At 40.9% G+C, this 27670-nt stretch overlaps 1 protein-coding gene across 5 annotated transcripts in view; it reads left to right on the top strand.

Moving 5' to 3' along the window:
- Positions 1 to 27670, top strand: part of myo16 (myosin XVI) — a 123631-nt gene that overhangs the window by 63135 nt on the left and 32826 nt on the right. For all 5 annotated transcript variants that reach the window (XR_003693756.1, XM_028591826.1, XM_028591824.1 and 2 more), the window contains 17 exons: positions 385 to 495; positions 2689 to 2754; positions 5002 to 5129; positions 6450 to 6555; positions 7870 to 7987; positions 8625 to 8772; positions 9695 to 9812; positions 11223 to 11340; positions 12056 to 12127; positions 12561 to 12702; positions 13453 to 13525; positions 16886 to 17038; positions 17553 to 17753; positions 19527 to 19602; positions 20697 to 20893; positions 21830 to 21910; positions 25555 to 25760. Coding sequence is in view for 4 of the 5 variants with exons in the window: in XM_028591826.1 (XP_028447627.1) it covers positions 385 to 495; positions 2689 to 2754; positions 5002 to 5129; positions 6450 to 6555; positions 7870 to 7987; positions 8625 to 8772; positions 9695 to 9812; positions 11223 to 11340; positions 12056 to 12127; positions 12561 to 12702; positions 13453 to 13525; positions 16886 to 17038; positions 17553 to 17753; positions 19527 to 19602; positions 20697 to 20893; positions 21830 to 21910; positions 25555 to 25760 (2114 nt within the window). In the remaining variant the exon portion in view is untranslated. The remainder of the gene's footprint in view (positions 1 to 384; positions 496 to 2688; positions 2755 to 5001; positions 5130 to 6449; positions 6556 to 7869; positions 7988 to 8624; positions 8773 to 9694; positions 9813 to 11222; positions 11341 to 12055; positions 12128 to 12560; positions 12703 to 13452; positions 13526 to 16885; positions 17039 to 17552; positions 17754 to 19526; positions 19603 to 20696; positions 20894 to 21829; positions 21911 to 25554; positions 25761 to 27670) is intronic.

Raw genomic sequence — 27670 nt, 5'->3', positions numbered from 1 at the left:
TGAACAGAAAAAGAGGCAGGGAATCTAACAAAAGAAATCCAAACATGAAAACTGTTACAAATTGCAGTTTGTATTCAGCAGTGACAATTGAGAAGTAATTAAGTATGTACTTTTTAAGAAATGTGCTGTATCTCTCCAATAATGTGCATTTGAGACCCAATAGCATTGTTAGTTCTCTCAAATGGAAGGCTAGCTATTAGAACAAAATCAATTGTTGAAGAGTTTGATTGGAACAAAGTGCTGCAATATCTGTGGGCCTCAGTGGAATATAACTGGAGACCACTGTCCAAGACTTTACATTTTGTATATAAATGCAAAGTGCCTTAAGCTGTAGATCTTAGTGTAAGCATGTTGGTTTAAACCCTCACCTTGCACTTTCCTCAGGTTAAGCTGATGCCTCCAGCTCCCAATGACGACCTGGCGTCCCTCAGTGAGCTGACCGACAGCAGCCTGCTCTACGAAATGCAGAAGCGCTTTGGCAACGACCAAATCTACGTAAGACTCCACTGTCTTTGTGCCGCTAAACAACGAAGTCCCACTCAACTTTAAACATGCATTAAAACACAAAGTAAACACAGAACAGAGATAAATACAAACACGCACACTCTTTCTCGAGCATAACTCGGCCACTATAGTTGTTTGTTTGTATCGTAGTGTTGTGTTGTTTATGGTCTGGGAATTTCAGAGTGTGATGTTTGAATCACATGACGCTGTCTTTATACCCACGAGTACTGCAGTGGGTACTCTGTTTCTGAAGTATAAACATGGCACACAGTGCATCGCAAATACATACCTCCTCTCCTGAAGACTATTGTGCAGATAATATAAATGTGCGTGACCTCTGACACCTGACTACTTTTACAGCCATTGACTGGTGGTGAATAGTTATTTTTCTGAACGTAGTTACATCTTTATTAGTCTTAGTAGTCAGTATACCCTTTTGTGTTTATGAGCCGAATCCCTTCCCCTCTCTGTTTTGGCCTGCTGACTTGTGTAAGAGTGGTACCTAATTATAATACACACACACACACACACACACACACACACACTGGGGACAATTGCAAAATCAATAACATTTAGATTGATTGGAAGATAAATCTATAACTATATTCAGGAGTAAAATGCCTTTATCTCCATCAGTTGGTCTATTTTATATCCCTGTCATTTTCTCCTTTCCTTTAAAACTGTAGTCTGGCCCATACTTCTCCATGGGGACCAAGCTCTATAAAGACTGGAATCAGATCAATGTGGAGCTATCGGGTGCACTCTCTTCTCTGTGAAGAGGCAGTAATAGTATAGTTATTATAGAAAGAACCCAGATGGGCGACAGACAGTAGGGTTAGCCACAGCAGGGGACAACAGATAAGGGGATGACAATAAAAGGCAGTAGAGTGGTGGATGAAGAAAAGAGAAATGATGATGAATAATGAGGGCTGGATTTGAGGTACAGTCCAATTTGGAAGAAGAAAAGGTGAAAAAAGGACAAATTGCAGCTATCATGGGGACTTGGAATATGCCTGATCTGATACTGTATATGTGTATAACTCCTCTGTCATGGAGCTGCACACGATACAGTAATGCGTTATGCGTTATGCTTTATTCTGTATGTAGTAAGGTAAGCAAATAATGGCTTTACATTTAAAATGTTCCACATAGTATTTGTCTTTTCTGAAAGTGTTTGCTTAGAAATGAACAGCTTATACTTTTCATGTTACCAAATAAATTATTTTCTTTGCATTTCTGCCATTCTTCAACCTCTTGTTTATATACTTACAGTATGAGCTTATGTACATAATAGAGGGCATTTCAAGAAAGAGGTGAACAAAGCAGAGATGTGATGAAGGACAGACCTAGGGGGAGGACAAAGGCAGTGAATGCTCCATATGTTCCCAGCAGGGTGGTCAGAGATGGGGCTTTGATGAGTGGTGAGCTGCCATTTGCCAATATACTGTAGAAGGACCAGTGCACTGCTAAACCCCCCAAGGAGAGCGGCAAGGAACTGAAATGACAGAAGACACTGATGAAGGCTGGATTATTGACAAGCATGTCACAAGATTAACAGTTAGTGCAGAATTGGCGCACTGTTCTCAGACAAGTTTAACTCGGTTGAAAAAAGCAAAACTTGTAGTGTGAATGTTGCTCTGTGTCCCAAAGCAGTGGGGATTTGTTCAAGTCATTAACCTTGAGCCAGGGCCTCAGGACAGAGCAGCATGTTACAGAATGTTAGCAATGTCTGCGCTCTCCCAGAGGACAGAGCGTTAGCTTTAACAGCCTCCGGGACTCTTTGTAAGAAACAGAGGGTTAGCAGTTTCGTGAAAAGGGTCGGAGTTGGTTATTTTTATCTAAATGGCCTCAGGGTTTGTGTGTACTCTGCATGGGAGGTCATTACTGAGGTTATCGTTGGAGGTCCCCACCTGACCTTTCTCTGCCTTGAGATTATCAAATTCTTCTGTTAATAGAGATTGTCACCACCATGAATACTGATGTTAAGGAAAGAGTAGGACAGCACTTTAATTTTCAGGTCGATGTTTGCTTCATGCAGGCAGTCTGTAAGTAATTACTGTAAAACCCAGCTTCAGCCCGTTTGTATGTTAAAACGGTCAACCTCACACCCAAAAGATAAATGTTTGACATGGATTCCTGAGTTAAAGATCAATCAGTTGTGTTTTTTTTTCTTCTCTTTTGTAGACTTACATTGGACACATCCTTCTGCTGGTCAATCCAAACAAAGAGCTGCCCATCTACTCCACTTTGGTAAGCAATGCATTTAAATTAACTCTTTTTCTCACAAAGGCTTACAATATATGCTGTGCTTTGCTCTCTTAATGTTAAAATTGCAGGTCTACTGAATGTACTATGATCCATGCTTTAAACATGTGGCTTTACATTTGATAGGCTATGCATTTTATATGCAAACGCATACTAAAGGAGGCACATTTGCTGTATAATAAGTGGGGCATGAACTGATGAAATGGACCTTGTGGTTGATAAATAATGCAATCTTCCTGTCAGTGATACACAGCACTAGGCTGACTCTGCTAGGGAAGAGAGGGATCCAATTTAGCTAGCATACACACACTCTCACACAGATTTTATTACGCTACTTCTCCACTATAAATAATGTTTTCCATCATTATTAGTAAAAAGCAGCATATTTAACATTTGCAACAGCTAGAGGAGACTGTCAGTGAATGACAGATCAGATGCTCTGATTTTTAAACCTTATTATCATTTGTGTGTTGTGATATTAGTCAACAACAGCGTGTGTGTCACCTTATTTTAAACAGTGGATAACTAATTTAGAAGTCGCTGATTAATGCCAGCTTCGTCCATGGGGACCCAGGAGGTATTGGATGGAAGAAGAGACATTTTCTCCTGCCATGACAGAATGAAACCAAGACCCCCTCTGGCTTTCCCATTCCTGCCTGTGTCTGGATTCATTCCAGGCATCCATACCCAAGTGAGTGGCATGTGGACAAGCAGGGAGGAGCCAGTGTGAGAAGGACATATGTCACAACATGTGTGATCTGCTGGCCGTCTGTCACCCCCCCTGGTCTAGTGGTCCACAGCCTATCCTCCTTCCCTTTGCCACAGCCACAAATACAGCAGTGGCACACATCTTCTGGACTTGTTTCATGGATGGAGGTGTGACAGTACAGTCATATCACAGTTCAGTATGACAGACGATGGAGGGTTCACTATCTGATACACTTACCATATTTTTAAGTTGTAACTGTGACTGTTCAAAATTCCTTATTTATTCCTCCTTTTGCATAAATTGTGCAACATTTAAACTATAGTTTTTGTCATAGGTTATCAGAAGCCCCAAAATCTTTACAAAAACTGATTCTTGTCAACATTTTCAGGCCATAGTTGAGTCGAAGTTTGAATGGGTATTGTTAAACTTGGGTTATCCATTAGTAATATTACTTTTCAAAACAACAATTACAGTGTTTCTGCGAAACAAAAATGATATTTCATGTGTGCAAACAAAATCTAAACAGCTGATCTGATACAGTTGATATTTTGGTTCATGTTTAGCTTCATGTGTATATTTTGCATTTGCATTTGCACCTACAGTAGCTCTGGGGAGTTTACTCCCCGGAGTCCTTATGTTTCTACTTCGCAGAGCTATGCTCTGCGATTCTCTGCATTTCCCGGCCGCATCCTGCTGCACCCGCCGCACCCACCCATGCTCTGCAGTGCCACGTTACATCCCGCAACGCCCTGCTGTGATGTTCCTATGCACAGAATAGTCAGGATCTGGTATAGGAGATTGCACTACTCAGTATGACACGATGTGCCCTGCTATGACATGAACTTCCACGATAACCTTCGAAGTCACTGTGACTTCTAATGTGACTGTTATCACCACTGTTTATCACGCCCCCAACCGGCCCGTCAGACACCGCCTACCAAGAGTCTGGGTCTGCCGAGGTTTCTTCCTAAAAGGGAGTTTTTTGTTGCCACTGTCGCAAAACCTACTCTATCTGTAAAGTGTCTCGAGATAACTTTTGTTATGAATTGATACTATAAATAAAATTGAATTGAATTGAATTGAATTGAATTTTTATGATGCAATACATTGTGCACCAATATACTGTTAAACCCCTAAAATGATGGAGGAAGAGGGATTCTTGTTACCTTTTTTCTATTACAGTGACATGGCCTGGAATTAAGCTTTAGTGCATTTGCTGGCTAACTGGTTGTTGTTTTTTTAAAGTAAACTGGCCAGAATGAGTGTATGGCTCAGCATATATGTGTGTGTTTAAATTGATGATATCTTTGACACATTGGGTTACATGTTAGATAAAGTGGTAAACAACACCTTGTTAGTGAGACACACAAACCTACACAGGTATGGAAAGTTATCCCCAGCATGGTTCCACTATTTTGCTGAAATGCTATCCTGTGTGTTGCTCAGTTTGTATCCATGTGACGTAAGGTTGTTGTAACCCAATGTCTTAACGGACTTCACCTGTCTTTCTCTCTCTCTCTCAGGTGAGTCAGTTGTACCTGAGCTCCACGGGTCGTCTGTGCTCCTCTCTGCCACCTCACATCTTCTCCTCAGCAGAAAGAGCTTACCACATGATGCTGCAGGAGAGACGACCACAGTGTTTCATCTTGAGGTACACCCGCCTCCTGAATCCTCCAAAAATATCACAGAGCGAAATAATTGCGAATAAAAGTGACATTCAGCTGCCCACCTAGTTTGTCCACACACCTGTTAAACACTCCCTGAGAGATTAATAGCTCTCAGCCTGAGCTGAGCTGTGGACCTTTTTAATGTTCATGCAGAGATGGAGATTTGCTGTGAGCTTTGCACTGTCTTGCTCTTTGTCCTCGGCTGGATGGAGGCAGCTCCCTGATTGCAATTAAATCCCGTTCCGGCTCTCCAGTGACATTCCCGCTGAGTTGTAACCAATCTGGCAGAGAGTTAATGCGCCCTGGCCACAGGCTATCCATCTCACTCACACACAAACAAACAAACACACACACACACTCGCTAGGATATTGGACCATGCATTCTCACGTACAGTACACACAGCTTTTTCCTTCTGTCTTTCCCTACTGCACTTTATTCCTCCTTTTGCTTGTTTTTCTTTCATTCAAGCCTTATGTTTCACTCAGTATTTCCTTGCACATGAACAAAACACACACACACACACACACACACACACAGACACACGTTTACAGGCAATCAGCAGCCATGATCCCCTGAGGCTAGTGCTCAAACTAAATGCCCTTGAAATCTAATATAAACTAAATGAAAAGACAGTGGAAAGGCCTTTGGACTTTGCACTCAGCAGGGCTGTTAGTAGGAAATATAGTAACACACACACAGTGCACCACAGCACACTGCAATCATTAGTGAGGGCTTCTGACCTTCTGAAGCCATCTGCTTGGTGTTACTATGCCGTTCTCAACTCTCTGCATGTTGTTGAGTGTCAGAGCATGTACTATAGAGGTACCTTATATCAGATGTAATATCTACTCAACAGCAAATTAAAAACAGGCATCTACTGCCAAATATGTTGTGGCTGTAACAGTGTGTGGAAAGTCGTGATCAAATTGAACTGAGGTGACAGATGTTGGAAACACCCTGATGACTAATGCATAACACCTATTCTTCTAACACACACAGATGCTAGATTTTTGTACTGTAAAATAAGATAGACCTTTATGTATCCAGATGGAAATTGTTGTGCAGCTGTTGCAGTACAAAGTAGGAAAGAGTGCAAGTTTAAAGAGTGAAATATAAAATATCAATGAAGATGCAAATTATTACATTGTGATTTTTTTACCCCACAATCACAGCAAGGGAAATCTTTTTCAATGTTCATATGGGCTATAGTTTTAAAACAGACATGAAACAATGTGAACCAAGTAAAACAATAATAACATCACCTAAAGCAGGAATGACATTAAATCTGTATTTTTCTCTCTAGTGGTGAAAGTGGTTCTGGGAAAACGGAGGCCTGTAAGCACATAGTGAGACACCTGACAGCCCGCTCCAGTCCCAAAGGCTTTGCACTGGAGCCCAGAATGAAACACGTAAGTCTGGACCTGATACTCTTTTATTTTACACTTCAAGCTGTCGTCGGGTGTCCTGGAGGCTTAAATGGCTAATATGTAACCGCATTGTCCCGGGCATGAGTCTTGAATCCTTTGTTGCTGACATGCCGTTCTGTTGTACCTTTGGATTTGCAAAAAAAGGCAAAACGCTAAATAAATGATCTCGTAGTAGACATCTGTGTTGTTTTTTATTTCAAATTCCGTGCTCTACACAATCAGCACAATCCTCATCGAGAAACTTGTGAATATTTGTGTGTTCTTCAAAGCGAGACTGTGACTGATTCTTTCATCTTTTCTCCCTTTGTCTATACTGTGCTTATTGTTCCTTCACCAATGTCATCTCTGTGATCAAAAATCAGATAGCACACAGTGTTCATAGCTGTGTACATGTATACTGCTGTTCTTCTGTTGCTGTCCTGGGGGCAGAATAGATGTATGGATAAGTACACCAGAGTTTTGGGCTTTACTCGTTGTCTTTTCCTTTCTGCTTGATAGCTGTTCATTTGTCAAAGACAGCATTTGAGCATTCAGACCCTGTGTTTGATTGCATCATCAAGATTTCCATTGAGATGACTCTATCTCCTGCAATGCTGTTTCTTTAAGACAGAGGCATTTGCAGCAGAGAAAATTGTTTGGGCAGTCCATCTTTCTTATACTTTATAGCCTAATGGAGGGAGTATTGATTTAAAAAAAAGAAATGATAGTAGAGTACAATAGGACGTCAAATATCCATATCCTCTCAATGGCACATTTTCCAGTAAATCATAGAATAGAAAATGAACAGGGATTTTGTATAGAAACTTATACTCAAGGCAAGGTTAGAATTTTGTAACTTTCCTCGAATTGCATAAGAAAGAAAGAGTAGTACCGCTTCTCATTGTTTCCCCGTTGTGTAGTTGTGATTCAGATTGTGACATGTTCATGGTGTTTAACACATGATTTACTGCTCTGCGCTCAGACTATCAATGGGTGACAAAGCAGTGTGTATCCTGGGATTGCAAGTGCTGTGTTCTGATGAAGTCATCGCTACATAGTCGATATCTGGGTCATTTCACTCTCTGATAATTATAGGTCACAAAAAATACACATAATGGATGCATATTGACATCTAGTGGTAGAAAGTGGAATTGGAGTAGAACGCCTTTTGATTCAGGTTTTGAAATCTGTATGCAAATTGATTTCATTATTTTGGAAAAGAAAAATATATACGTACATAATATACAGTGAAAGTCATTCTAAAGGATATTCCAACTCACACTGGTTACATTTCCTTTGGTTTGGTAACATATGCAGGTTAACTGTATTCTGGAGGCCTTCGGTCATGCAAAGACTCTGAAGAACAACAACTCAAGCCGCTTTATCAAGCTGTTGACCATCCAATACTGTGACAAGCGGAGGACACTGCTCAGAGGTAACCTACATTTCTGTCAGTGAAAAGTGATTGTTTGTTAGTGAGCTTTACATTCACTTTTAAAAAGTATTATCTGTATTTCCCATGAGAGACAGGAGTAGGATGAAAGGCTGAGTCTCAAAACATTTTACTTAATTCTTTAAAATGTCTGTATCCAGATGCATCTTTGATTTACCTGACGTGAAATATGCATATTGTTTGAATAAATGAAATATTTATTGTCAAGATAACTGAGCAAATAGTCATTGTTTTCACAGTCTGGATCACTACTTTGACTACATCACTACGATATGACGATATTATGGAGTTCTTAGACGTAAACCATACAAGGTTCACAATATATCAAACGCACAGTACTACTGTATGATGATGTTGTTTGCTGTGGGATCAGGTGCACAGTAATGAAACACCAGCAGGGGGCAGTAAAAGCCCACAAGTCTAATGTTTTTATCTATATCTACAGTGTTTCTAGTTGTGCTCCATTTTTTACAGCCCTGCTCACCTTATTTTAACCCAGTTAATTTGATCAGTGAGCGCTGGCCATTGAACAATGGCCACAGAATAAATGTTCAATACTGTCACTACTATCATCAGCACTGTGGAAATGTAATTTACATGTGTGTTAAATGTGTTTAAGCCCGTGTATACGCCCACATGCTGGAGAAGTCTCGTCTGGTCCACCTGCCTCCTCACCAACACAGCTTCAGCATCTTCTATCTGATGGCTGAAGGTCTGTCGCCTGAGGAGAACAGCGCACTTTACTTCAACAATGTCCTGGCTCATAGGTACGTGCTGTCACATGCCGTAGGTATATCGACAGTTCATAAAATCACTGGTGAAAGCAGTGTGGGTGCTGGTTGGTGATCCCACCCACAAGATTCTCTTCAGGTGAATGATTCTTTAAAGGTTTGGACATTTTCTGGACAATTTTCTGGACAATTTTAAAAGCCTTAAGTTGGTCACATGAAGTACATGCTGTAAGCAAGCTGCTTAGTTTAATCCAACACTGATGATATAATACATTCATATTTGATATCCTTAGAGAGTGTGTGTGTGTGTGTGTGTGTGTGTGTGTGTGTGTCTGCGCATGCTTGCATACATGAGTGTATCAACTTTTAACATCCGTGTGTGTGTGTGTGTGTGTGTGTGTGTGTGTGTGTGTGTTCACATACTGTATATATGAATGTGCATTTCTTGCTTTTACCAGATTTTTATTAGTGTGTAATTAGTGTTGCACATCTCTACTCATGTGTGCTCTTACAGTGTAATTGTGGGTTACTCTTACTGTTCTGCTATCCTGAAGCCTGAATAGCTCTGTTTTGGAGCCTGAGAAGTACGCTAGCCCCTAAGAAAGCCCCTCTGGCATCGCAACTCATTGTGTCTCCATGTGTCTTTGCCGGATGTGCGTGATCCAGTTCTGCAGATTTAAATCCTGTTGTTTCTTTCCCTTCCTTCCCAAACACAGCTCTCTGCATAGTGTGACTGAGACTGTAACTCTGCCTAAAACTACCTCATAAATCTTTTGGTTCTAGATCTCTCTCATCCAAAAATATGCTCATAAATTCCTGCAGAGCACATGTGTAATGTTTGGAACCAATGCACCTGTACACTTATCATAGGACACACCTTGTCCTCTATATTTATTTTATTTTTGTGGTTGTCTGAAATATTGGTCCCCATTGTCCCATCTTTCTGTCCTTACTCCAGGTATCTTAGTGGAGGACTCCCAGGGGAGAACCCACCAGTAGCTATGGCCTCCACCCAGAGCAGGGAACGCCTCGCAGCAGTCAAACAAGCCCTGCGAGCCTTGGGCTTTAACAAGCAGGTATTGATTGGCACTGCATACGGCTCCTGTTGAGCATTATTATTCAAAGTTTATTGACAGCAAATGATTCAAAGTGTTGAGGTCACAGACCCTGAAGTATGAGGTCATTGATGAGATCTTATCACAGATTTTTGCTGGCACAAATTGAGTCTGTAAGCATGTCTGAGTCCTGGGCTGGATCCTCCAAAGGATGTCACTCCTCATGGAGAGCAAAACTAGTGGCTCATTATATGGGCTTTTGTTCAATTTGTAAAATCAAATATTTCAAAATGTATGTTGTCCCAGTAAAACATGGTAAATAATAACAAAGTCACATGTAATTTCCAAGTTAACAAGGATTCCTCATGCTTCATTAAACAATTGACCACTGCATAATGGATTGTGGGATACTGAGGGATGCAAAGGACACAACAGTGTGTCCTCCCAGTTCAGGCACAAGAAGCATTTGAAATGATATAGGCATCATCGGTCTGTAATGACTTACAGTATTTGGCCAAAATGTTTGGATATCTTAGAAATGTTTCAATTATCTATCTAAAGACCAGATGAAACGTGTGACAAAATGCATAAGACAAGGACTTTGATGTATACATGCTGCATGCATGTGGTGTGCTGCAGTGTGTAGTACAGTCCGTTCTGTGTACACCACCAGCTGTGTTCCTAGCCCATTATCAGGATCTATTCTTAGATTCCCAGTCAGCATCTGTCAGCAGTGAGTGACCACCATCTCACCTTTTAATCCAGCAGCAGCCAATACACGCAGGCAAGGCTTTAAGTACAGAGGAATAGAGCGATAGATAGTCTTATATCAGAGGGTACTAGTATCCACTGGATAAGAGAGAGAGTCCAGGGGACCTAAGGAGTGGGGGAGTAGGAGTGGAAGTGATAGACCACCCATTGGTCTCTGTCTAAGTCTAATCAGGGGAGGAATCCCAGTCCAGACCCAAAGGTCAATCGTCATTAACGCTCCCTAACGCTCCTTTTCTCTCCCTTCTCCAGAGGGAGGGGGGTATCTGTCTGTGTATAGAGTGTCAGACAGAGACTAATGCTTGTGTTTATCTCCCAGATATCAGCTCCAATATCCTGCCTTGAGAGAGTGCATACGCAGACATATTCACACACACACAAGCACACACCCTCAAAGTCGAACATCCCCCTCTCTGAGATTCTGAGCACTGGGTAATGGGGTATTCCATTAAGCGTCCTCTACTCAAGGGCAGAGAGGAAGGGAAAGTGTGACGGAGGAAGAGAAGTGTGTGAATGAAGGGAGGAGGATTTATGCATCATAAAAAAGCATTGGATTTTCTATTTGTACATTTATTTACTTTTATAAGATTGATAATCTCTCTTTCTGTCGGTCTCCTTTCTCTGTTACTTCCTCTCCATGTCTCTTTCTCCTCTCTCTGCTAGGAGGTGGATTCTGTGTTTATGCTGCTATCTGCTGTGCTCCATATTGGGGACCTACGTTTTACTGCATTGACAGATGCTGATACAGCCTTCCCTTCTGACCTGCAGCAGCTGGACAGAGGTCAGTGCCCTCAGTCACATGCCCAGGCCACATGCCACATTTCCACCCTGTGTGGAGGTGGGTAAAGAAGGGTGCATCACACCCACTCACGCTACTCCCTTCCTCTTTCCCTTGGAGTTCTGCTTGTTAGCTTGCCAGCACTAGCTAAAGGCCAGACAGTCACCTGTTTGGTAAGCCTCATTTTCTGCCAAAACGTAACCACGGTGAGGAGAGAGCCCTCTTTAACACACACTTAACTGCTACTGGTGTCGGCGTTTTCTCTCTTTCTGTCTCCCTCATTATGCAACCGTTACATTTGCTCCTGTGACCCCTGACCTGAGTGACATGGTAAACAAATGACATCAGCGCCTGGATGGGAAAGAGCCAGTCGATGGCTAGTGATGTCAGCAAAGGGTTTCTGGGTTGCTGTCACCTGTTTCTACTACTTGTTTATGGGTTCTGCTCTGAAATCCCCTGATGACTTGGTGCTGATAGCTCTGCTGATTGATTAAGTAGGAATGATCTGAAGCACTGCTCAGCTTGTTGCTGGCAGCGTGATGTCATCGTCAGAATAGGGAAGAGCAGATTTATTTCTGGGATGTTATCAGCACTACCATTCTGACATCCTCACATTAATGCTGTTTATTTTATGTTTTTCATCCTGTCATCACGTAACTGTCAGTTATTCTGCCTGTTTTACTTCTCTCTCTTCCTCTTCCGATCTTCCTCTGCACAGTTGCTGGATTGTTGCAGGTGTGCTCCAATGACTTAAGCACTGCCCTCACCTCTGACGTCCAATACTTCAAAGGTATCCACTCACCAGCCTTCGCCATCCCTTGATCCTCACTATTCCACACACATAAGCAGATTCACTCTGTCACAATGTGTTTCAACATTATTCATCTTTTTTGCAGAAACATGTAGAGGAATGATTGCAACACGGTTGAAGTTATAAATAGAGCTAATAAGGTGTAGCTACTTAGATTCCAAAAAGTAGCATGTCTTCATTAGCGTAAGATAAATCTAATGTCTCTAATGTGGGCCTATAGTAGATGACTACCTCAGTGTTTTGGAAATTAGGTGTTCCAAATTGAAGGAAGGAAAGACGGAAAAATCACATTTAATTAATTTTTTTGTGAAATAAAATAGCTACAGATGGGTAACAGAAAGACGTTTTGATTATCATTATGCTATCAACCAAATGGTCAAGAAACTGTGTTGCCATGTCCCTTTTATCTCAGGTGACATGATTACTCGGCGCCACACAGTGGAGATGTCAGAGCAGTACAGAGACCAGCTCGCGAAGGCAATCTATGGACGCCTCTTCAGCTATCTGGTCAACAATACCAACGAGTACCTACAGGGACAGGACGACAGCATTGGGTATAGCTGTGTGTGTGTGTGTGTGTGTGTGTGTGTGTGTGTGTGTGTGTGTGTGTGTGTGTGTGTGTGTCCTTTTTTTATTAGTGTTAACCGGCAAAAGAATTTCTTAGGAAGCCTTGGCTGTTTGTGACTGTTATTACCAACACCACCAATGTAGTGTATATGTCGTCACACAAGAGCAGTCTCTCATACAGGGCCTCTGGAGTGACAACACTGGTATTGTGACATGACACATACTTTAGAGCGTAAGTTTGTAAAAGTTTACATTTCATGACATGCATGAATAGGCATGTACACTGAAATGTAAAATACTGAACAACAAGGTAGAGATGGAGGACACACCCAAGGTTAATGTGAAGGTCTCGCAAACAAACTTAAATGCACACACACACACACACACACACACTCGTAGGTGGAGGCCAGTGGGATCCTTGGTGTTGTTGATGTAGTGAAGTCTTATCACAATCTGACTGTCAGATAACTGGTGCTCCATCTTCTGGAATGTGTTTGTGCCTTGCCTTGTTTAAACACCAACCACATAACATAATAAATGTGTCAACAACACTACTCACTACTGGCACACCCCCTTCAGATGTGTTATTGCACGTGCGCACACACACACACACACACACATAACATGATCCTTCCCGTCAGAGTGACACAAGCAAGCAAACAAGTTCTCATGGTGATCCTGGAGTGAAAACGGTGTAACATAATAAATATATATCTCCATCTGTTAATTTCTTCCAGTGATCCTGCCTTGGAAATTGGGATCTTGGATATCTTTGGGTTTGAAGAATTTCAGAGGAATGGATTTGAGCAGGTGGGAAGATGCTTACTTTTATTAGATTTCAGTCAACCCCAAAAAAACACATCAATGTTCTGTTGCTTTTCCCTTTAAGTCAACAGATTACTTCTTCTGATCAAGCCAAATGCATTCATGACATTCCACTGTAGTTTCAAACGGATCTTAATCAAATTGTAAAAATATTTGGGACTGTTATCTATTTAAGACCGGACATTTTAGCCTGTAATTGTAATGAATGAGATGAGGTCTGTGGCAGACTGTGGCGTGATTTTCAGCTGTCCTCATTTGAACTCACAGCTGACACAATGACTGCTGTGTGTGTGTGTGTGTGTGTGTGTGTGTGTGTGTGTGTGTGTGTGTGTGTGTGTGTGTGTGTGTGTGTGTGTGTGTGTGTGTGTGTGTGTGTGTGTGTGTTGTCTTAGGGTGTAATTCATAGTGCTTATTCCTGCTTCTCAGGGCTTACGTTTCCTCCCTGTGGAACTCCCAATCTCCTTCCAGCCTTTATTAAGGCCAGTGGGTGTTTGTCTTGGCTTGTGTGTGTATGTGTATGTGTGTGTGTGTGTGTGTGTGTGTGTGTGTGTGTGTGTGTGTGTGTGTGTGTGTGTGTGTGACTTTGGTTTTCGTGTGTATGTGCTACTACATACACTACCGGTCAAACGTTTGGGGTCACTTAGACATTTCCATTCCACTTCATTATAGACAGAATACCAGCTGAGATCAGTTACATTGTTTTTTTAACCACGGCAGCAGTTTTCAGATTATATTATGTGCCAAAAGGGTTCTCCAATGTTTTCTCAGTTAGCCTTTTAAAATGATTTCAGATTAGTAAACAGAATGTGCCTTTGGAACATTGGATGAAGGGTTGCTATTAATGGGCAATGTAGATATTGAATTAAAGATCAGCCACTTCTTTCTACAACAGTCGAGAACCATTTTGCAATTATGTAAGCACATAATGCAATCTGAAGACTGCTTCCCTGATTAAAAAAACAATGCAACTGATCTCAGATGGTATTCTATCTGTAATGGAGTGGAATGGAAATTTGTGACCCCAAACTGTTGACCGGTATTGTATCTTCCCCTAGATGTTCTCTAATCCAAGTGGAAGCGAGGAAATTGCGTGACCTTTCTTCTTTGGTTCTCATAGGCCATGTCCACACGAACACGGGTATTTTTATAACCGTGACTTTTTTTACGCGGTTCAGCCTTCCGTCCACACGAAAACGCAGTTTCAGGCCACTGTAACCGAACATTTTTGAAAACTCCGGCCAGGGTGAGCATTTTCAGAAACGCCGGTTACAGTGTTGTCGTGTGGACAGTATAACCGGACTTTTTGCCTTGCGACGTCAGAGTGTGCGCCAATATCCGCTGTGTTTGACGTCATATTGTGCGCCGCTAACTGCTTTGTTGATGTTTGTTGACGATTCTTTGCAATGGCGGATGAGTAGGATATAACTTTTTTCTAGGCTTCTGATTGGCCAAGGTGACTTTACGATTTGGGTTATATCGCCGCCTGCTGGTGTGGAATGTTCTTGACAGTGCTTGACAGCGTGTTTTTGCGTTTTCATGTGGACGGAGATTTATTTTAAACCGAGAGTGTGTGGACGGGTTGTTTTTTTTTAAAACGGAGGAGAAAAAACTCAGGTTATAAAAATACCCGTGTCGACTAGGCCATAGAGTGCAAGTGTCAGAAGGTAAGAGAGGGGTGGAGGCTAACAAAACGAGAAAGAAAAGAGAGACTATCTTTGGCTGGTGGTGGCATTGGCCACCTCTCCCTCAGACATCTTCTCCATTGTTGCTGCTGAGCTGCCTGTTCAAATCCCACACATTACCCAACACCCACAGATGAGAAGAGGAGAAGCAATGTCTGGAAACTCTATGATCTCTTACACTAGATGTGGCACATCAGTGACGAACTAGCCCTCCCACTCTGACATGTTTGTACACACATGCAGACATGTACACAAGCAGGCCCCACATGCGCAGCATGATCAGGATCATTAGGGCTTGTTCATTAGAGGTGTGTTTGTCAGGGGTGTGTTGTACCTGCTCAGCACTTTGCTAATGAGCTAACTCAATCAACCACCTTCTGGGACTAAGCCTTTAATATACTAGACTAGCTTGAAGACAAAGAATAGACAAACACTGATGAAGAAAACAGCACAGCACACCACAACACATCAGCGGGCTGTGAGAGAAAATGTGTGTCATGGCACTGATCCAATCGCATGACAGTGCCCAAAGAGAAAACACTAAAGCATGTTTATTCATTTGCACACCAGCAAATGAACATTCACCCTCCCATACAACCATACTACCTTACTATTTAGTGTGCCAGAAAGAAAAGTCCCAATACATAATATGTCCAATGCAGTATGCCAAAAATACCAGGATGTCCTGCATTCGGTCAGATTTTGCAGTGTGCAAGCCAGCATGCTTTTCTGGCTTTTCTGACCCACAATTCTTTGCACAACCAATATGAGCAAGATAGTCAAAGTTTAAGTTATGAAGGAGTCCTATGTCCAAATTGTATGCATACTGCATGCAACAGTAGATATTTTATAAGTGCAGCTGCAGTACATACTAAAAGTAAAAATCTTACCCCAAATCTAAGGGCTGCACAGCTTTATTTGAGCACTGAATACAACATCATTTTCAAGGGGACACCTCCCTGAAGTACAAGAATGAAAAGTTCATTCCTAGACTACAACACTGTAAAAAAATGTTGTGTTCTGCTTTGTGACACATTTGGGTTCAGGAGAAGTTTAAACAAGCCTGCTGCTACAGTCTGCTGTCCTTTGTTATTCCACTTCATATTCTATGTTCCTTCTCATTACATCAATGTGACAAGTCACACTTGAGTCCCCCTTCCAGACCTCCCCACACACACACACACACACACACACACACACACACACACACACACACACACACACACACACACACACACACACACACACACACACACACACGCACACACGCCAGACAAACCCATTTGATTGACTCCTGTGCTGTGATTGGTTTACTGCTGGGTTACAAAGAGTTCATGTGTCTCAGCTGGAACACTAAATCCATAACAGTGGGATCTAAAAAACGGCCCTACCTAAGGAAATCTATTACTATGTGTACCATGTATGAGGTGTCCCTGTAAACAGCTCTCATATGTCCGGCGTCTGGTGTGTTAAATGAGTAGTTAGTTCATTTATGCCCAATTGACTTCCCCGTTGGTGCCACAGCAGGTGTTTGAGATTGTATTTGTGCATTGGTTTGCTTGAAAAAGCAGACATACAGCATTGCGTCTCTGAGGAGGAATTTCATGCAATGTGCACTAAAGTGTGTGTTTACAGGTTGATGTGTGTGTTGTGTGCATTCCAGCTGTGCGTGAACATGACCAACGAGCGGCTGAGGCAGTACGTCTATGAGGTGCTATTCCAGCAGGAGCAAGATGAGTGTCTGCAGGAGGGCATCGCCATGGAGACCCCGCGCTCCCCCGGCAACCAGCCAGCCGTTCTGGATTTCTTTCTTCAGGTACTGTACGTTGCTGGTTTAGACTAGCCCAGTCCAGTTTGGTGTCTCATGATGTAATTCAACATTGCAAGACCCCCTAGAGGATTACATTCACAGACAATTTCATCACTTTTTTCTTCTTCTTTCCAAAGTTCGAAATGGTTTCAGCAAAGTAATTTCTGTTTCTCTCTTATTTTATTATTAAAATTTCATTTGAAAGTGAGACATCCAACTCAAAAACTGTAACATGTAAAGACTGGTAGTGCAAAAAGTAAAATGCTAACCGGAATATTACTGGTAGGACTGGTAGTAGCCCAGTGGTTAAGATACGTACCATGTATCCCTTATGACCAAAATGCCCAAAAAATCTGAAACAAAGGAGAATGACTGACGTTATTGGATATTAGAAGGACAACTATAGCCTACAGGGATCAATAAAAGTGTCCTAATGAAAATAATGTATTACTATTATTATCAAGAGCGCTTTGTAAACATGACTGACATAAATAACATATGAGCACCGTTCCTCCTCCAGAAGCCTCAGGGACTGCTGTGCGTGTTAGATGAAGAGAGCCAGAGCCTGCGGCCATCGGAGCAGACCCTGTACAAGAGGCTGTCCACCCAGCTGGACTCCAATCCAACTCACGGTCTCTCTCTCACAACCAAGGATGGCAACGGAAACCCCACACCCAAAGACCAGGGCCCAGCCTTCACTGTCAGCCACTACGCCAGACAGGTCTGTCTGTTTTACTGAAATGTACAAAATGTTTATATGTATTTAGATGTGTTAGGGGTGGGCAGTACAACATGAAATCTATCACGACTAATTGTCATTGCAGTCGACCTCTAAAAGGCTGAAAAAGTTGAGGAAATGGATTTGCCAACCCATCATATTACAGTATAGACTACTGAAAATTGTGGATGTTAATCCCAACTGTAATGTCACAATAATTCAGTTTGGTACTGTTCTCACTCAACAAAGACTTGATAAACCAGCAGTCACTATAAAGAAGAAATTACCAAGATGGCCCCCTGTACTCCACTGCTGAAATCGAAATTCTTAGTACAAACATAAGCTTATATTTAACTTCAAACTGGCTGATTTACTAAATGTTGTGTATAAACTCTATGTAACAAATTTTATTTCTTTACGGATAAGAAATCCAAAAAGATATGAAATGTATTAAAGATTATTATTAGGGGTGTGCAAAAAAAACGATTCACATTTGTATCGCAATTCAAGCTCTAGCGATTCAAAATCGATTCATAGAATTCCAAAACTTGATTCATAGTTTTTTTTTTTATTAACTTTTTTTTTTTAATTGTTTAAATGTATGTCTACTGCAATCACATGGGAAAAGTAACTACATTTAAATACTGTGAATAATTTTTTTAATTGAGAATTGAATCTTGAGCCTAAGAATCGATTTGGAATTGTGACATTTTCTGAATTGTGCTCCCCTAATTATTATATTGTGTCCCAGGGTATGTGCAATGCTATGTGATTGTAGGTTTGTATAGAAATCTCTTGACCTTTTAAAGCCGATTTCCCAGTGACAAAAATAAGAGGTCTCTCTATTGGATGATTTTATCTAAGGAGCCTGATTCGACTGCCAATCCCACAGTTGAATCGTTGCAGTGTCGGAAAATGTTGTTATGAAACAAAGGATAATTCCATTCGGGCTATGTGGGGGTGCTGAATGTCTGACTTTACATTGCATTGCTTGATTTCTCCCGATAAATCATGATATATAGCTTACTTTGGAATACATTTATTAATCAGAGCACTCATATAAGAACTTTTTTTTTTTTTTTTATTTATGAATGATTCGCTGTCAAACTTGGCAGGTGGAGGTGCTTAAAAATGGCTGTTTGCGGCTTGCAGCTCTCTCGTTGACTGTCCCTTCACTCACCTGTCGTTTCCCTTCTGTCTGTTGATTGCTACAAAGGGGGGGAATTGATTTAGAGCCGAAGGTTCCATTTACAACCATAAAAAGCAAGCAGGCTAAGTGACATGTTCTGTTTGTCTGTCTATCAGTCTCCGCTGAGTCTGTTGACAGCGCTGCACCTACATACACACCGTTGTTCAGAAACAACAGCTAAGCGATAGTCACATCATGTATCTTGGCCAATAATGTTGTTGTAATTGCTATTTTTCCACATAAATCTTAAGCAGACAGGGCAAAAATACAACCAACATCTCGTGACGCTGGGCGTGTTTCAGCTCTTTCGTCTGTGTGGAAAAAATAGAATCAGTGTCGCAAATTAGAAGAAAAATAAAACATGATTTGACGATCACTCGTCTGTAGGCAAGACTTGACCTATCATATTCTACTATGTAAATTCTCACTTTATGCTTCTTCATCTTATAGCCAAAATTAGCTTGTATGTTGTTTTTACAGAGATATAGGTCAATATAAACTGGTTTATTCATAACTATGTTATGTTGCATACAAGATAAAATGTACTGAATAAGTTGATTTCCATGTATGATTTGTTTTTCCACCAGATTTCATATGACCTCACAGGATCACTCACAAGAAACAAGGACTCTCTTCCTCAGAATCTCCTTTTCACGATGAAGTGTAAGTACCCAATGAATAGCACATGTATGAGCACATTGTGGCGTCAGAGCACACTTAAACACAAAGATGCATTCTTGTCTAAACAAACAGCACACAGAACCACTCTTTGTCTAAGTGTGTTTGTGTTTGTGTGTGTTAGCCCATATACAGCAGACAGCACCGGCTGTGTGTATATTGTCTATAGAAGGTGCCAGATGTGGGGTGTTGTGGTTAGCAAGACAGAGGCAGTCGTTGTGTGGCTGCCAGGCTAGCCTTGCATCCAGCAGCCTAATTGCTATAATTTCCATGATGAGGCTAATCTTCTAAAGGCTAGCCCTTCACTCACACTTGGCTGTTGTCCCTCCTTCTGACCGAGTCGATGCATCGCTGCCATTCAATCCCACACATTGACATGCGTACTACGTGGTTTTCTTCTTATGGACGTCATCCCCTCCCAACTTTAAGTCCCAAAGGTATTAGGAGAGCAGAGGGATCAATCTAAGTCTATATTCAGGTGGTGGCAATGATTGCTTAAATGAAAAGACAATGATTAAGAGTCCAGGTCTCATGTTTGTTTTCCTTAGCATGGTACACCTACCTGCCATCATCCTTTCCCCTTTCACTCTCTCTCTCTCTCTCAGCCTTTCAAATGAGAGCCACACGCCCACGTTCACACACATGTTGTTTGGCTTACTGAATGAGCTCATTGTTTTGGACCGCTCCACGTGTTGTCGAGTGGCATGGTCCACCCCCTCTTGTTGTCTGACTGATTGTTCACATGATGCCTAACTTTATGCCTCCTCTCCATCCTCACTCCTCCTCTGATGCCCCTCTCCTTCCTTGTTTACATCCTCCCCATTGTTCTTCCATGCTTTATTTCTTTCTATCTGTTCATTCAACGTTTACTTACTCTCCTCCACCCACTGATTTCCACCATTGTTGTTGCCTCTTTTCACCTTGTGTTTCCACTTTCTCTCTCTCTCTCTCTCTCTCTCTCTTTCTCTCTCTCTCTCTCTCTCTCTCTCTCTCTCTCTCTCTCTCTCTCTCTCTCTCTCTCTCTCTCTCTCTCTCTCTCTCTCTCTCTCTCTCTCTCTCTATGTGCTTTGTGCCGGCAGCCAGTGAGAGTGTGTTACTGCAGCAGCTCTTCCAGTCCAAGCTGACTCAGACTGGTTCTCTGGTGCCAGCAGCCCATAGCCGTGCCGGGCTGAGGGGGCCTAAAGCTGCCCTGTTGCTCCACAGGATGCCATCAGCCTCCCTTGTTATTGCCAACTCTCTCCCCCAACAGCCCCGGAGGTACCATGACCTTACCAAGGTACAGTACACTGTTCACAGAATAGTGAGTGCCGGACTTGAACCACACATGCAGCAAGTCTGTTGTTGCACTCTAGCTACGGTCAACTAAAAAAATACACTTGAGCATCAAAGGATGTTGAAGGGCTTGTAAAGTTTCAGGCCATTAAATATACTGTATTCTCTAGATTAGATTTAAGGTTCAAAAGGTGAATTGCTCATACTAGCTTTTGGAACTAGATAATAAAATATAAGAATTGATGAACTGACTTAAAACATCAGTTGCAAGCTCTTTGTTCCATAAGCACAACTGACTGCTGTGCCGATCAACAGACAAACAGGGATAGTATTTTTTTTTTAAGATATGTCCCACCGTACTGTATATACACCTCTGGGAATTGGATTTGTTTCAGATAGAAACATGTGATCACACATCTCATGACATCTCGTAACACAAATCACACCTTTTTAAGTCCGTCCTTAAGTCTCCATTTGATCTTTTTTTAAGGTTTTGGAAAGCTTATTCTACTGGTGCAAATGTGTGAATGGAAAGGCTTGCTGGTTGTGTAACCTCCTGGGGATCCTGCCTGCTGTCTCTGTGGCTCACTAGCCATCTAAAGAACAGGCTTAGATAAGACCCCTTTCACCTCCCAGATCTGTCCCAGCAGCCATAAATGGTAGAAGACAATCAAAGTAATATGATAAAGCATATGAAACAGAATAATTTGGACTGATAGAGGAGTGGTCTAATGGGACTGTTTAGTGTGCTGTGTAAACATCCTGCACAGAATCAAGGATTTTTAAGTCATGTTTTGATCTCTAGTCAAAGCCACGCAGCCTAATTTGATGTTAATAATGGTTTTGTTGTAATGATTCCATATTCTTCAGTGGAAACTTGAAGTAAGATGCACAGCTGTCTCATATTTTGTTTCTCTCTAATACATCTTTTCATTGTCAGATCTTGAGGAAAAAAGGCTCAAGCTCCTTCCTCCAAAGGCTAGAACGTTGTGGGCCCATCACAGTGGCTGTCCAGCAAAGGGTAAGAACACATTTGTAGTTTTTTACAGGCGTAATTCTAGGTCTCTGAGTCATAAACCATGATGCTTGGTTTTCTTTTCCATAATAGTCATTGGTTAGCACTTGTTCCTTCTGGAGAATTCTTTCTGTGTGAAGTTTGAATTTCCTCTGCATGGGTTTTCTGGGTTTTCAGTGAAAAGGCATGCAGGTTAGGTGATTGGACTCTAAATGTCCATAGGTCTGAATATGTGTACAATATAGAATATAGTACAAAAAAGAAGAACTATTATGAATATAAATTTGAGGAAGTAAAATCAAACAGGAATAAATTATGGAATACGTTATATCAATTAACAGGGCGGGGAGATAGATCTGTACCAACATTTTTAGATGTAGGTGATACATTTTTGACTAAACCTGCTGATATAGCTAATTATTTAGGAGATTATTTTACAAAGAAAGTTCAGAATTTACAAAAAGAGATGATTTCACAGGAATACCCTGATTTATCTTTTAAGACAATTAAAGATACAATTATGTTTAATAAATCATGTACATTTAAATTTGACAAAGTAAGTCTTAACATAGTAGAAAACATATTAAAGTTAATGAAAGATAAACCTCCTGGTATTGATGAACTGGATGTTAAGTTATTAAAGATGGTTGCTGATGTGATTACTATGCTATATGTTATATTATTAATTTAAGTTTGGAAAAATGTGTTTTTCCTGCTAATTGGAAAAAAGCTAAAATTGTGCCTCTTCCTAAAAACAAAAGGGAACATTTTTCTGGGAAAAATAGCAGACCTATAAGTATTCTGCCAATTTTGAGTAAGATCACGGAGAAAATTGTTTATGATCAAATTAATTTGTATTTCTCTAAAAATGGGTTAAATTCACTTTATCAACATGCTTATAAGAAAGGGCACTCGACAACAACAGCCTTAGTTCAGATGACTGATGATTGGTTGCATGAAATTGACGATAGAAAATTAGTTGGTATGGTAATGTTAGATCTCAGTGCAGCATTTGATTTAATTGATTATGATCTATTATTGAAAACAATAAGTTGTTATGGTTTTGAAAAGTGTGCAATCCAATGGATCTATAGTTATCTTACTAATAGGGAGTTTAATGTACTGTTTAATGGTAGTTATTCTGAGACAAAGGTTCTGCGTTGTGGGGTGCCTCAAGGGAGTTGTCTTGGACCACTGTTATTTTCTATTTTCATTAATGATTTGTCTTTTATTTTGGGGTGTGCCAGTATTGCCCTTTATGCAGATGACTTGACTATTTTTGGGTCTGATCATAACTCTACCAGACTTAATACTATATTAAATAATGAACTAAAATTAATTGAAAAGTGGAACAGAGAAAATAAGTTAATTATTAATATTGCGAAGAGTAAATGTATGATATTGGGATCTAATCATCTTTTAAAAGATTCCCCTGCTTTGAACTTGTCAGTTGGTGGTTTGATCATTGAACAAGTGGCTGAGGCTAAATTGCTCGGCGTGATTGTGGACAGCAGGTTGACATGGAACGCTCAGATAAAGCTAATATTGAATAAAATGGGCAGGAGTATGGCTGTAGTTCGCCATTGCAGAAAATGCATACCGATTCGCATACAGAAAATTCTGGTGGAATCAATAGTTTTGTGTCATCTGGACTATTGTTCCATCATCTGGGCTGCAACTACAGAGATTAATTCAAACAGATTACAGATTGCACAAAATAAAGCTTCTCGGCTTGTCTTTAACTGTTCTTTTAGAACAAGTATTAGGGACATGCACAATCAGTTAACATGGTTTCATGTAAGAAGCAGAATTAATTATTCTCTTATTAAATTCTTAAAAAATTTAATTATTACAAAAGTACCAGAAATTATTTATAAAAGATTGACTTTTTTTAGTGACATTCATACTCATTCCACACGCCAATCAAGTGAAGGGCGTTTCTTGTTACCCGTCTGTCGAACAAATCAACTTCAAAGAACATCATGTTATAGAGCAATGGTGGCATGGAACTTGCTCCCGTTGTTTTGGGTTTCAGAGAGGCACAATGTCAGTGTTTCCAAAAGACTGAGACTGTATTTATTTACTTTGGAGTAACTGTAATTATGTTTTTAATAATGACTTCATAATGAGCTACGGCAATGGAAATGTGATTTTTATTTTATATTATACCTAGAGAGTGGTAATATTTTGTACATGTAAGAGCTTATATATTGTTATATGGTTATGTTGTTATGTTTAGTGTATATATGTTATGTTGTGTTTTAGTTATATGATTTAGAAGATGTTATGTGCACTTCTGTATTTGTCTTCATTGTTGTACAGCTTTGATGTTAATATTTTGGTAAAAATTAAGACCCCAGGAAGAATAGCTGCTGCTTAATGGAGTAGCTAATGGGGATCTAAATAATAAACAATAAACAATAAACAATGTTAGCCCTGTTACATGGAGTTTATTGAAGTCCATCAGTCCTTCTGCAAAGTAGTAAAGAATTATAAGCAAAAACATGAATCTACAACTTGCCAAGCAAATATACACAGCCCTTAACTTGGTGGAAAAGTTAATATACAAGTTTAATTTACTGTTTTGATGCCAATCAGACAAAACCAGTCTGTTTTGTTTTACCTTTGTCTATATTTTACTGAATACCCATTCCCTACATAGAGTACCTGCAGTCATCTGGATCACATCTTAATTGATTGCAGGGATTTGTTAATGAAACTTGAGTTTTTTTTTTGTGAACCAAAACCTCATCTCAAGAAGTTGCTGCAGGGTACTGTGATTTCATAACTATATATAAAGCAACAATAATATTCAGTTAAAGGAAAGTAGTTCAGTGTCTGCTGGTGACGCAAGGAGGCCGAGATGTGGTTCAGAGAAGCAGTACCTTTGGTGTGAATGAAGCCAGTGTGTTGCATAATCAAAGTTGTGGGCTTGTGGTGGACGAGTCCCTCGGGGAATGGCGGGGAAGGAGAGAGTGGGCTGAAGAATGATGCTGTACCAAGCCAAGCATGAAGCCCTCCACATGAATGAATGAACAATGAACAACAACCACTGTGTGCCGTGCGTACGCATTTGTGTGTGTGCATGCGCATGTTTGGAGGGAGGGCGACGTTGTAAATAGTGGGAGTGACGTTCAAAGATGAGGGGTGAGGTCCTGATCATTGTACCTTAGGGCATGCAGAGCACAGACTGACGTCAGTTTGAAAAGTGGCAGAAACACATATGTAAGCGTTTACGTGTTTGTAGATGTGTGGGTATATGTATGTGTCTGTGGGACCTTGGATGCAGCATCTATGAATTCAGGGCTTGAAGAAAAGCTCTCTCACACTTGCACACCCTTCAGATGAGCAAAGAGCTCTTTGTGTTTTTGCTTCCTCCCAAGGCAAAACACCCCCCCCAAAAAAATCAGACCACTTTTTCTCAAACACTTTGTGATCTCACTCCAGTCACTGTGGCTCGCAAATCAAGTTACAACATCAAAACGGAAGGAGGTCAGAGCGCCCCCTCTTCCCTCAGCTAGTACTTGGTGCACTAGAACAGCATAATAAATGCTGTTAATCAGACCACAACATATTGCTCATTCTATTATGATTGTAAAATTACCAGTGACTGCTATCAAATGTATCTCCTCTCCTTTACCCTCTTTCAGAACTCGCTGTCAGAAGTGATCAGTAAGCTGCAGGCTTGCACTCCTCACTTTGTGGAGTGTGTGCGCCCCAACGCCAGTGGTCAGCCAGACAGTTTTGACAGCTTTCATGTGTCTACCCAGCTGCAGTACATCGGGGTACTTGAGATGGTGCGCATGATCCGTTATGGATACCCTGTCCGCCTGTCCTTCCCAGGCTTCCTCAGCAGGTCAGTGCCAGAGCATGTTGCATAATTACGAGAGCTGTAACTCTCACAACACGTCCTGAGAAGTTATTTTTCTGTCTCTGTCTCTGTATGCTGATTCATTCACTTCACAGCCTTCTCTTCTCTTTCCGCTTCTTCTTTAAGGGAAAGGTCTTAAAGATGATGGATTGCTCTGCTTCCTCTCACTGATCTCAGTTCTTCAGATATATTATGTTCACAGCAGGTCACTGTGATCTCTGTCAGTTTATATATGATAGTGCGATCAGGTCAGAGTGAGCTAAAAGCAAAGCTTTTTATTTATTTATTTGTTTAAACTTTATTTAACCAGGTAGGCCGTTGAGAACATATGCAACAACACATGCCTTCTCTAAGGGCAGACTGACAGTAGCACTGACAAGTCACAGCAACCCTTACTGTTAGAAAGACAAAATGACCTTGAATGTTTTTTTTAGAGTATGATGGGAGTCTATTGCAGCTGATGAATGCCGCTATCACATTTCCCGTGTCAGCCCGACACACACATTAACCAGTCCTTTGTGTGAAAGGTCTCCATGCCCCTGCACTTGAATGTTCATCATTATTTCTCCCCATCTCTTTCACCATGTACCTGACTTTTCTGCAAAGTGCTAGATCCCTGTCCCTTACTTTAACTGCTCCTTGACTCCATCTCACTTTTGTTTCACTCTGTATTTTTGTGATGTAGAGAAATGAATGTGTTCCTCTCACACTACATCTCCTTCATTTCTTTATCTCACTTTCTAACCCTTCTCAGTTTAGCTGTTTGTCTCCTACTGTTCCTCCTGATTCTGAGAAGTGGACTACTGAGAAGATTTAGGTCCTAGCTCGCTTAGTTAGTCTCTCTCTCTCTCTCTCTTTCTCTCTCTCTCTCGCTATCTCTCTCTCTCTCTCTCTCTCTCTCTCTCTCTCTCTCTCTCTCTCTCTCTCCCCCTATCCTCAATCTGTCTCCCAGCCTCTCTCTAGCTCTTTTTGAGGATAAAGGGATTAACATAAACATTCCTGCCAGATAATAAGAGAGGACAAAGCCCCCCCCCCTAAAAGTTTCCACTACCCTGCTGTAGACATTATCACATCACCACACGCACGCACAGACACACACACACACACACACACTGTAGTTGTATGTCCCAAACATTATTATCACTGTATTAAGCAAGAAGGCTTGTCTTAATTGTAAATAAATCACAGGCAATAAAGCATTTTACTGCTCAACAAAAATGAAGGCTATGGTTCACACTCACAACTTAAGGGTTTCAAATGGACAAGTATGTAACACGTAACCAGCAAAGGGATGCATACTATAGAAAAGACAGTGACACAGCACTGTGGAGATTAGTCAGGCAATGCAAGACAAATACAGTTTTTTTTTCTCTAACTACAGTCTGCACAGCAGCAGTTCATGTGGACCAAACTAGTTTGTTTTTCATTGCTTGAACACAGTTTTCAAAAGTCTAGACACTTATCCCATGACTTTAACCACAATGTGCACAACACTGTAGATTTACAGCACTTTGTTCAAATGCTAACACACTGCTGTCAAAATTGTTAAAGGTGCCATACAAAACCGTTTTTACTTGCATTTTTTGAAATATGTTAGGTCCATATGTGTTTGTGTTATGTTGTGAATGTGAAAATGAACTGCTACCTCCTTTGTCAGCTCTAGCCACTGAAAAGAAATAAGCAAAGAATTCAGGCCAATTACAAAAGCTGGTCAGTCTGACATCATATTGCCTGAGCTCATCATTTCATTAGCTTGCCCAGTTGGGCTGGGTAAAGGATTCTGACAGCCAGGATCTCATTGGCTAGCTGTTAGCCAATCAGATTCAAACAGCTTAGCTTGTTGAATATTAATGAGAACAAGGTAACCAAGGCATTTTTTCCACAAAAAATGTTAC

This window comes from Perca flavescens, chromosome 11 (assembly GCF_004354835.1).
Source record: "Perca flavescens isolate YP-PL-M2 chromosome 11, PFLA_1.0, whole genome shotgun sequence".
In the NCBI taxonomy this organism is placed as follows: domain Eukaryota; kingdom Metazoa; phylum Chordata; class Actinopteri; order Perciformes; family Percidae; genus Perca; species Perca flavescens.
Note: the sequence above shows the minus strand (reverse complement) of the source record. Positions and strands in the feature narration are given on the sequence as shown.